The sequence below is a fragment of the Chiloscyllium plagiosum genome, unplaced genomic scaffold (genome assembly GCF_037043375.1).
Source record: "Chiloscyllium plagiosum isolate Xiang-an unplaced genomic scaffold, Cpla_swu_hap1 HiC_scaffold_9, whole genome shotgun sequence".
NCBI lineage: Eukaryota > Metazoa > Chordata > Chondrichthyes > Orectolobiformes > Hemiscylliidae > Chiloscyllium > Chiloscyllium plagiosum.
Window position 1 is genome coordinate 81,641,241 of NW_028270147.1, and position 11,951 is coordinate 81,653,191.

Below are 11,951 nucleotides of genomic sequence, written 5' to 3' on the forward strand. Positions count from 1 at the left end.
TGTCATGGATACTCCCCTGGCCCTCTCTCATACACACTCCCATCCCTTCCTCACACTCCTCTCTCCATCACAAATACTCCACCCTCCCACATTCCTTCACACATGCTCCATTCCTCACATACACACACTGCACCATCCCCAGATCTTCCCCAATCCCTCACTCTTTCACACACACTGCCCCTTCCCTACTCCCTCAAACATTGCCCACCCTCACTATCCCTCCCTCGAAAATACTGTCCAGCCCTCACACCTTCCTTTTCACCATCACACCCCAACCCTCCTGCCGGCTGTCTCTCTTTCACCCCATCTCTCTCCTTTACAACCCCTGACACTGTTGCCTCTTGATAGTGTTGGCACTAGGCACAGGGCACCCACCCAGAACATTCAGCCTCTCATTTGCAGTCACTCCCCCATACTCCGCTATTGAGCTGCTGTCCAGGTTTCAGAGTAACTTGCTCTTTGATCCTCTCCCCATTCATGTTTGAGTCTACCAGCAGGAAGTACAGGGGATGTGGATTTGTGAAAGTCCTCCTTGCAGATCTGTCATTGCTACTTACTTGTATTTTGAACACTGTCTCAGGAGTCAAACGAAGGCACACAGCATGTCAGATTCAGACCCTTGAGCCAGAACTGGTGGGGGACAAAGGCTCAGTAATGGCAAAGCTTCTTCCAGTTGTTGGTCCGACGGCATTCAATGACAATCATCAGGCAGCATGGAGGACACTGAGGAGAGTGGAATGTCGGTGTGTTATACCACTTCCTAACTCCCAGCAAAACTTCTTCCTGCTGTCTGCCATGATGAGCAAGTTGCATATGGACAAGGCAATGGACTTCTTAGATCCCTCCCAGTCTTTTTCCTTCACCTCAGCTTTTCCTTTCTGATTTCCCACTTTCACCCATGAACAGCTGCCTGCTGTACCACAGCACACCCAGGAGAAAGGGAGTGAGAACAGCCCCATACCAGCTATGCGGAAACTCCATCACCTATTAGAACATTTGTGGTTCAGAAACTGGCATTACACTTAACCTTAGAGGGCAGCTTGAAGTCGGGATCAGTAGTGAGCTACCGGACATGAAGGGCTATCACTTCATACTCAGCCTCCTGCTTCCATGACATTTCCAGTGGCACTAGAGGTCCAAAACTGCTGATGATGGTGCATTGATAAGGACTTTCTGCTGGAGTATCCCAGGCTCAGTCCCTAGGAGTAGGGTGGTTCTGATGGTACATTTAGATGAGAAAAACTGGGAAGAGGTTAGAGTGGAACATGACCAGTGGCATAAACACCTTAGTGCACTGAGTGTCACACAAACAAACAATCTGATGTTTGTTTCATGTTAAATGTTATAAAGGGGGAGGAAAAAATACTCCATGCAGTCACTGACAATTGTAGAGTCTGAAGTTTTGAAAATGAGTATAAAGTTTATTGGCATATAGTTTACAAAATAAATTTATACTTCTGACAATACATAAACAGCAAAGGAAGTGTAAAGTAACAAGAACCATGATAATTTAAGAGAGTGATGCACTCCAGTTTTCCACAATATATCACTGCATTGATCCAATGGCATGTAACTATAATAGAGACACCCACAGATGACCTTGGTGATTAGCACACATCTTGTGGTAGCATGATACTTCTGTAAGGTTCCCTATCATAAGTTGATGTTGGTAAGCCTTACAGTCGTCTTATATGACCTATATTGTTTAATGTCTTCTCCATCATCTTCTTTAAACATTTTTTGACGTTCAAAGAAGACCATCAATGTACCTGTAAGCAAGGCAACAATGATACCACTGATAAATATTGCAAAACCAACTATTACGAAAAATAAATATTCGAAGTAACCCAGAGGTGTGCGACAAATATCGAATATCTTGATTAAAGCCATGGAGACAGGAATTCCAGCCATTGATTTTGGCAAAGTGCATAAAGTGTTATCTTCATCTGTTAAATCAAAAGCAAATTATTTCCCTTTATTTAGTTGCTATTAGAATGATATGAAACAAACTATACATTCAAACAAACATAGATCTAAAAGTATATAACTATTGTGTTTTATTGTGTCATTGAAAGTAGTATGCACATGTAACTTAAAATTGAAATAATTTTCAACAAAAACACCTCAGAACTGTAAATGTTATCTTTCACATTGCAGCATTGATCTACCAAATATATCTGGATTCTATGGGGAAAGTTACAGATTGAGAAAACTCAAATTAGGGTTGTATTCCCTGGAATTGAAAATAGACATTTTCAGGAGGTTAAGAGGCACTAACTGATTGGGAAAGGGAGACAGAAACTATTTCTGTTGATAATGGAATCTAGGACTAGAGGATGTGGACTGTAGCTTGGAATGCAGTTAGAAACCACATTTACTTCTGAACGAGTGGTAGGTGTTTGAAAAGCACTTTTGCAAATGGCAGTTGATAATAGATCAATTGTTAATTTTAAATCAGAAATAAATATAATTTTATTCTCAAAGATATTAAGGTATGTGGGGAAAAGGCTGGCAGGTGAGACTTGATCTGCAATCTAACGTGATCCAATCGAATGGCCTACACCTGTAGCTATGTTCTACTGATGCTGAAAGGACTCAGCAATGCTAAAGTTTCTTGTGCCTGTGAACAAAAATGTTGGAGGACACAATGTTCGTTATAACGTGTAAAATAATCTAATTATGGTTAAAAATCAAGCTTGAGTTGTCGGGGAGTCCAGAACTAGAGGGCATAGGTTTAGGGTGAGAGGGGAAAGATATAAAAGAGACCTAAGGGGCAACTTTTTTCACACAGAGAGTGGAACGTGTATGGAATGAGCTGCCAGAGGATGTGGTGGAGGCTGGTACAATTGCAACATTTAAGAGGCATTTGGATGGGTATATGAATAGGAAGGATTTGGAGGGATATGGGCCGGGTGCTGGCAGGTGGGACTAGATTGGGTTGGGATATCTGGTTGGCATGGACGGGTTGGACCGAAGGGTCTGTTTCCATGCTGTACATCTCTATCACTCTATAACCAACTGTCTAGGAAAAGCAAAATAATAGAATATATTGCCAGTTCAGGTTTTCTGAATTAAATGATCTGGGAACCTCAAGAAGGAAAAAAGACTCTTCTAAACTGAAGCAGAAATAAAAGTGAAGTTCTGACAAATACAAAGAACCTAAATTGTGAACAGTATTTAAATTTAAATTTTCCATTTGAGAACTGAAGTTGAGCTGAGACTCTAGTGATATTATATCAGTAGAAGAGCAGATGATTCTGTTTCTCAGATGATTACAAGGGTTTTACCCGCATAGCCTATCTGGATTATCATTCTCCAGCAATGGTCACTGTGTTTGCTGCATAAAAGGGGCATTGAAAATAGGAGCAAAAGTAGATTATTCAGTCCGTCAAACCTGCTCCATCATCCAATACAATCATGGCTGATCTTCTATCTCAACTCCATACTTCTCCTCTCTCCTCACATCCCTTGATACCTTCAGTGTCTAGAAATCTATATTTTCTTTCCTAAATACAGTCAGTGGCTTAAACTCCACAGCCTTATGGGTTAGGGATTCAACAAGTTAACCACGCCTTAATGAAAAATATTCTCCTCAACCCAGTCCTAAATGGTTGACATCGTATCCCACAACTGTGACACTCTGTTCTAGACCCCAGACAGGGGTCTTCATCTCTGCATTTGATCCATCCAGCCCTGTTGGAATTTCATACATTTAAATAGATCCTCTCATTCTTCAAAACTCCAGTCAAGGTTTAGGGAAAGTAACCTTCGCACATACAACAAAGCTGCCAGCCCAGGAATCAACCTGGCGAACCTTCACTGCACTCCCTCTTTGACAATTTTATTCCTTCTTAGGCGAGGAGACCAAAATTGCACACAATACTCTAGGTGTCGTCTCACCTGTTCAGCTACAGTAAGACATCCTTGCCCCATTTACAAATTTCCTGATGCCAACCCTCAAGTTGCCTTTGCTTATTAGAATCTGTGCCCCAAAGTTTAAGTTAAATAATTTTCTAGGGTGGTCTTTTCAATCTAGAGTCTTAAGTATATCTTAAGCATCTAACACAAATCTGTAAGATCACTTCAGTGGGGTTTAATTTCCAAGACTGAAAACATTATTACTCTTCATAATTCAGACCCTTGCCACTGGGGATAATTTGATGGATTTTCTCAAAAGCACATTCAGTGCTTAAACAGGTGTGCCTCTTGCTGCTTAGTGGCCAGAACTGGATGCAGTATTCAAGTTATCGGTTATGCAGTTTGATCATTATTTTACTGCTTTTGACTTCTACTTTATTATTTTGGATATGACATTCGGCATCTCATTCACCTCATTTATTGCTGTTCTGTGTGAATTGGACATATTTGGCATCTGGTCTACTAACACTGCAAAGCCTTTAACTTTATTCAGAATTATTTCAACAAGTTTTATGCAGCACAGGTAACCCTCAGAGTTTTCCTTCTTACTTTAAGAGATATTAGCCCAAAAATTAATTCAAACTTATATATACTAATATATATAGTTGGAATAGCAGCTGGCCATTCAGGCCCCTTTGAGCCTGCTCTGCCATTTATTGGCTGATCTGATTGTGGCATTAACTCCACTTTCCTATCTACCAATGTTAGCCTACGGCTCCATTGTTAATCACAGCTATTCATGTAGAATTATTTCCTTTATTTAGTTTTTTAAGGCTTGAATCCTTTAATCCAAAACCTGACATGGAAAATACTGGAAATACACAGCCGGAAGTCTCATCCTGGGTAGGAAGGAAAATGAAAGATTCGCTTTTCATCAAAAACCCTTCATGAGAACCAAGCTGACCTGTTCTCTGACTTCTCTGGTTAATTGAACTGTTATACATTTCAAGGCAGTCATGAGGATATTTTCTCCTGCATTCTCTAATTTATGTTGAAAAATCTGTTCATCTTGTTGGTTTTCCAGTCAATTTGAACTCACATCTTTCTCTTGGAACAGTTCAAATCCAGAAACAAAGCACTTACAGCCAATTATTGAACCCATGCCTTTCTTGGCAGTTTACTTTGTTTCCTTCTTGGATTTGGTTTAAGTATTAAGATTGAGCTTCAGGTGAAAAAGCTCTTGTTAGAATGCATCTGGAATACTTTGAGCAGTTCCGGGCACCACACCTTGGACAGAACTGCCATATGATTTCACCAGAATCTTAGGCGGATTGCAAGGGATAAATTAAGGGGAAAAATTACACCATGTATTCCCTGGAGTTTATAATAAGGGTCAGAATTGATTGATGCTTTCAATATATGAACAGGAACACAATTTATTCCATTCTACCTTATGTCCATTGGTCTGGATAATGGAACACTGAATAGCATTTGTTTGGAACTCTCTGCTGGAAATGGTCATTGCTGTTTGATTAAAATTGTTAATTTTAAGACCGAATTAGATTTTTTTTGAGATAAGAGAATTTGATGAAAGGTTATCGACTTGAAATGTGAACCATGCTTCTCTCCACCGATGCTACCTAACCTGCTGAGTTTTATTCTCGCACTATTGGTTTAAACTTAAGATTCTCAGTGACCACAGTATTGGTAACTTCTCATTTGCCAAAGGTTTTACAAGGAAATAGGGCACAGGCAAGTTAGGTCTCAGCTCAGCCAGGATCTTGACTGAATGGTAGTGGATTGGGCTAGAACAGTTAAATAGCCTATACCTTTAATAGAACATTCGTCATTTCTGCTAAAAACAAGTTTTTTTTACGTTTCCAATGTGTTCACCACAATCTCAGCACCCACTGCACAGCCAGAAATAACATCATGTGCACACGAAATGAATAGATTGTAGTTTTATTTTTAAAGAGAGAACCTCACCTGGAAAAGTTTCATTGTTTTCAAACATCCACTCACTGAGGTGGCCAATTGTGCACTGACATTCCCAGGGGTTACCAGCCAAATATACGGCCTTCAGCCCTTCCAGGTTCTTTAACGAGGTCGTGTTCAAATATAACAAGCCGTTGTAGCTGAGATTGATCTCTCGAAGCCCCGCATTAGTCGAAAAGGCTCCGGAGTCGATTTCGCTCAGGTTCGGGTTGTTGTTGAGCCTCAAGATGATCAAATTAGTCAACGGCCCGAAAACCGTCCAGCTGATAGTTCTAATGCTGTTGTAACTGAGGTCCAGATATACCAGCTTCGCCATGCCGATGAAATGCAGCCTCGAAATCTCTATTATTCTGTTATGGCTGCAATCCAGATAGACCAAGTCGCCGAGCAGGTTGAGTTCCAGAGAATTGATCTCTTCGATGCTGTTGGTGTTCAGGTCGAGGCGCCTGGTGTTCAGTGGGAGGGATATTGGGAAGGTGGTCAGCCCTGCATTGCTGCAATTCACTTCAAATTGTCCGCACTTACAGTTAGGAGGGCACGCAGCATCTAACACAACCCCCATCAAGAGCAACTCCCAAAGGAGGCCCTGCGCCTCAGATGCAAACCAATACATGTTGACTGGATGTTATCCAAACCGCAGCTCCATGCTCGCTCTTCGGACGTCTGTGTTTATTATTGGGTGCAAAGTTACACCCGGACCCTTTTGTTTTTCAAAAATAAGTAAAACCGCGCAAATAAAGTGATCAGAAGGAAACTAAGATGTGCTGCAACAGCCAACTCATGGTGGCCGACAGCAGAAACTTGCTCAGTGCCTCCACACTTGTAGCCGATGGAAGCGGTGAACGTGAAAGTTAAGAAGAGTTGGCTCATTTAGTAGTAACTGTGACCCAACCCCTTCATCTAATGTCACACCAGTTGCCAGTTAACGCATTTGTGACGTCCCGAATATAAAGGGAGTCTTCAAGGAGAAGGAGGGACTGGGGGGTAGTGTTGGGGGGTGGGGGCAGGAGCATCTCGTGTTATTTACAGTTTAGTCACCAAGCAAGATCTCCTCAGTTGCCTCGTTCTTTGGAGAGACCTGTAAACCAGCGGGTACAAAATGAGTCGAGGTAAGCGGTGTATGGTAATTATCGAAGATCCAGTCAGTGCTGGCCACTTACAGGAGTTGCTAGAATTGCCTATCGCCTACTGCCTCAAGAACAGTCCCGACAGTGGGGCCGAACGTCGCTCCATCTCTGATCAAATACTTTGGTTGGCCACGGTATATGGGACCAGGCTTCTGGTATGTCCCTAGTTCTGGGTAAGGAGATCTGTGTTCCAAGCCCAGAGGTGTGTCATAACATGTCTGAAGTAGCTCTGTGACTGCATGTTGGCTGGAAAGTGCATTCTCTTCCTCCAACTCTCCACAATCCGTTCAGTTACCAACCCTCCCGGTGTCTGAAACGTATTTTAACTGTAGTCTTGTATACGTAAGGAATGGCTTGGGTTTGATCTCCACATGTAAAAATTGTACAGAATCAAACTGCTTTAGATTACATTACAGTGTAGAAACAGGCCCTTCGGCCCAACAAGTCCACACCGACCCGCCGAAGCATAACCCACCCATACCCCTACATTTACCCCTTACCTAACACTACAGGCAATTTAGCATGGCTAATTCACCTGACCTGCACATCTTTGGACTGTGGGAGGAAACCGGAGCACCCGGAGGAAACCCACACAGACACTGGGAGAACGTGCAAACTCCACACAGTCAGTCACCTGAGGGGGGAATTGAACCCCGGTCTCTGGTGCTGTGAGGCAGCAGTGCTAACTGCTGTGCCACCGTGCACTAGTAACTGTGTATATAAAGATTTTTTAAAAGAATAAAGTGTGTTTTGAAATTTAAAAATAGCAAAGAACTGCTGCTAAAGGCAGCACTCAATACCATGAGAGAACAGTATCAGATCCCTCCTGGTTAAATACCCTAGAAACCCATTTGTCTAGAGGAAAAAAAACCTATAAAAATGATTCCCAAGAGCCCCTTTAGAGTCAGAAGATTGCCAGTTTGTAGAATATGAATTTATTTGGGATCTTATAGCATTGTAGTAGTGACCCTACATCTGTCCAAGCCCCAGTTGTCTTGGAGGTCTGTCACATCTTATATGAACAGGTTGATTAAAATAACTGTAAGACTGAGACTGTCTCACAATTTGAGGTTAAGGAATTTCATTGCTTTGGAGATACATTTTTCTGGTTTCAGACTGTGTCATGGATTCTTCAACAAAATAGGAGTTCAGCAGAACAGTAAGTGTTGAATTTAATATTGTATGCAAAATACCTTTTCTCCCCCAGTATTGTATTTCTGTTGTGGGGAGTGGTAGTGTAAGAGAATTTTAATCCTGGAATGTTTCCTGGTCATTAAATATGTATCTCTTTCATTTTAAACATGTTTCAATGCACAATTAGTAGTTGAAGTAGTTTTTTTAAAACTAGATATGCCTTAATCCATATTCAACTGACTAATAAGGCTATCACTTCCCCAACACCATCTGGATAGTCACAACAAGGGCCATAGATGCATGTGAACACCACCACTGTCAAAGTCCTGAACTCCCTTCCTAACAGCACTTTTCATGTACCTCACCCCATGAACACCGGTGGTTGAAGTGGGTGACGAAACACCATCTTCTCCAGGGCAAACAGAGATGGGCATTAATCTGTCCAGCCAGTGATGACGACATCCTATGAATGATTATAAATTGGTGCTCTCTCTTTGCCATACATTCTCCTTCGATTCCTTGCTCAATAATCCAATTCCAGTTGTAGAGTCTATCTCTTCTCCAGACTATTTCTGTCTTTGTCATATTGTGGTTCATCAGCCAACACCCTGTGTCATAGTTGTTGTATCACTACTTCAGTATTTGTCCCTGTGGCTGTCTGCTGCTCTCACTGTGGCTTTGTTCCTTGGGTCGCTTGTAATCCTCTCTGCTACCATCATTCAAAATAACATGGAATCTTCTTGCGTTCACTGGATAGGGCAGACATGCCCTCAATTTAAGCTTTCATCTAAAAGAGGTCAGTGCGTCACTCTTTCACTAAAGGATCACTGGAGTAGAAAGATTAGCTCTGTGTTTTCTCTTCACAGATCCTTCCAGACCTGCTGATTTTCCCCAATAATTTCTGTTTTCATTTGCCTTGATACTGTGTGCTGTGCTCAGGTCTCTGGGGTGAAACCTGAGAGTGAAAACTTTTCTCGCAGGTTCAGACTTGCAGCATCTGCATTATTTTACTACTTGTTTAAAGGTAAATAATTGTACCTCCCATAACATGCAGAAAGGTATTTATTGTTACTCACATTTACCATCTGCAACTTTGTAGAAATGTGTGACAAGTTGTTAAATGTTAAATTGTTTTTAATTTTTGTGATCTATTGTCAATCAAGTGACTTGATTTTGCTTTCTCAAAATTTCTCTTTTATTTAATATTTCTTGTATAATGAATTCCAGAGCCATATTATTTATAAGCATTTAATTAAGAGATATTTTCTTAGCTGGGAGCCTCAATGAAGACATATTCATCTCCATCTTTCCATCATCTGAAAGAAATATGCATCAATGTATTTAACAGACACCACGGAAACATTCTGCCAATTATATTCTATATTAAAATATATTTAGTATACTCAGTTAACTGAGGCAGAGTCACAGAGATGTATAGCACAAAAACGCTCCAATTCATCCACGCTGACCAAATATCCTCAATTAATGTAATCCCATTTGCCAGAATTTGGCCCCTATTCTTCTAAAACCTTCCTTTTCATATACCCATCCAGATTACTTTTAAATGTTGTAATTATACAAGCTTCCACCACTTCCTCTGGTAGCTGCTTCCATACATGCACCATCCTCTGCATTAAAAGAAAATGCCCCTTAGGTCCCTTATAAAACTTTCCCCACTCACCTTAAATCTATGCGCTCTAGTTTTGGACTCCCCAACACTGTGGAAAAGACCTTGCTGTTCACCCTATCTATGCCCCTCATTATTTTATAAACCTCAATAAGATTACTTCTCAGTCTCCGATGTTTGAAGGAAAGTAGCCCCAGCTAATTCAGCCTCCCCCTTTAGCTCAAACCCTTCTGCCCTGGCAACATTCTTATAAATCCTTTCTAAACCTTTTCAAGATTCACAACATCTTTCTTTTAGCTGATAAAATACATTCTAAATGTAGTTTTTAATGTTGGCAAAATAAAATTTGATATATCAGAACATAAGGTGTTGTAAGTTGCAAATGGCTGCTAATAGAAAACTCTTCAGCATTAAGAACTTAAAGGTCTAATCTACTATAGTCCAAAAAATGAAATCAAACAAAGAGTTGCTGGAGATCTGAAACTAACTGAAACAGACATTGCTGTAGAAACTCCAAAGACATGGCAGCACCTGTGAAGAAAACAGTTGATGTTTCAAGTTCTGAAAAAGGGTCACTGGACTCAAATGCTAACTCTATTTTCTCTCCACAGATTGTGCCAGATCTGTTGAGTTTCTCCATCAATTTCTGTTTTAATTTCAACAAGCTTTCTAACAAAATAAAAGACACTGATTAAAAATACTTTGTCAAGGTGATTGTTATAAGAGAGCACAAACATGTTGCACTTCACAACATTTGCTGTTTAAACTTGGCTCACTTTGTCATTGTTAGTTGCATCCTATTCAACTTCAGGTAACTCTTACATTCTGTGTAGGACCTTCCACGCACTGCCAAATTCAGCAAAGCTGACGATGGAATGGAGGGGTGGTGACACTCCATAGAGGTTGGCTGCAGGAAGCAAAGAGCTTGGAGGAATCAATAGATTCAAAGTTTGTGAGAAGATTTGTAGCTCGGGTGCTCGTTGCTGTGGTTCTGTTTGCCGAGCTGGAAGTTTTTGTTGCAAACGTTTCGTCCCCTGTCAAGGTGACATCCTCAGTGCTTGGGAGCCTCCTGTGAAGCGCTTCTGTGGTGTTTCCTCCGGCATTTATAGTGGCCTGTCCCTGCCGCTTCCGGTTGTCAGTTTCAGCTGTCCGCTGTAGTGGCCGGTATATTGGGTCCAGGTCTATGTGTTTGTTGATGGAGTTTGTGGATGAGTGCCATGCTTCTAGGAATTCCCTGGCTGTTCTTTGTTTCGCTTGCCCTATAATGGTAATGTTGTCCCAGTCAAATTCATGTTGCTTGTCGTCTGCGTATGTGGCTACTAGGGATAGCTGGTCGTGTCGTTTCGTGGCTAGTTGATGTTCGTGGATGCAGATCGTTAGCTGTCTTCCTGTTTGTCCTATATAGTGTTTTGTGCAGTCCTTGCATGGGATTTTGTACACTACATTACATTAGTTTTGCTCATGCTGGGTATCTGGGTGACCAGAACGAAGGACCCAATACCCAGCATGAGCAAAACTAATGTAGTGTACAAAATCCCATGCAAGGACTGCACAAAACACTATATAGGACAAACAGGAAGACAGCTAACGATCCGCATCCACGAACATCAACTAGCCACGAAACGACACGACCAGCTATCCCTAGTAGCCACACACGCAGACGACAAGCAATATGAATTTGACTGGGACAAACTACCATTATAGGGCAAGCGAAACAAAGAACAGTATGGCACTCATCCACAAACTCCATCAACAAACACATAGACCTGGACCCAATACACCGGCCACTACAGCGGACAGCTGCAACTGACAACCGGAAGCGGCAGGGACAGGCCACTATAAATGCCGGAGGAAACACCACAGAAGCGCTTCACAGGAGGCTCCCAAGCACTGAGGATGTCACCTAGACAGGGAATGAAACGTTTGCAACAAAAACTTCCAGCTCGGCGAACAGAACCACAGCAGGAATCAATAGATAGACTGAAGAAGACACAGTAGATTGGCCATAACGTACTGGACAGTGAATGAAGATTACCCAACCATTGGGAGAGAAAGACATCATTGCAGTCAAACAGCTCTCTCAGAAGATATTAGAGCACTCCAAAATTCTGGGAGCAGAGAGGACACTGTTCAAGTCTTCAACTTCTAATACATTTTCTTTGATCATATTTTCATCAAAGCAGTGACTTCATCCAGTTATACTCATATAG

At 41.5% G+C, this 11,951-nt stretch overlaps 1 protein-coding gene across 1 annotated transcript; it reads right to left on the reverse strand.

The window, feature by feature from the left end:
• Positions 1 to 1,653: 1,653 nt before the first annotated feature.
• On the reverse strand, positions 1,654 to 6,466 carry lrrc52 (leucine rich repeat containing 52). Its single transcript, XM_043700164.2, has 2 exons — positions 5,845 to 6,466; positions 1,654 to 1,946 (listed from the first exon to the last, which is right to left on the reverse strand). Exons 1-2 carry the CDS (start codon positions 6,464 to 6,466, stop codon positions 1,654 to 1,656), a joined length of 915 nt encoding a protein of 304 aa, XP_043556099.1.
• Positions 6,467 to 11,951: the final 5,485 nt, after the last annotated feature.

Excerpts from the sequence above, each read along its gene's own strand:
- lrrc52 (XM_043700164.2), bottom strand. The coding sequence starts at position 6,466 with ATGTATTGGTTTGCATCTGAGGCGCAGGGCCTCCTTTGGGAGTTGCTC. Across the intron at positions 1,947-5,844 it reads AAACAATGAAACTTTTCCAG|ATGAAGATAACACTTTATGC; the intron begins GTGAGGTTCTCT and ends TTGATTTAACAG.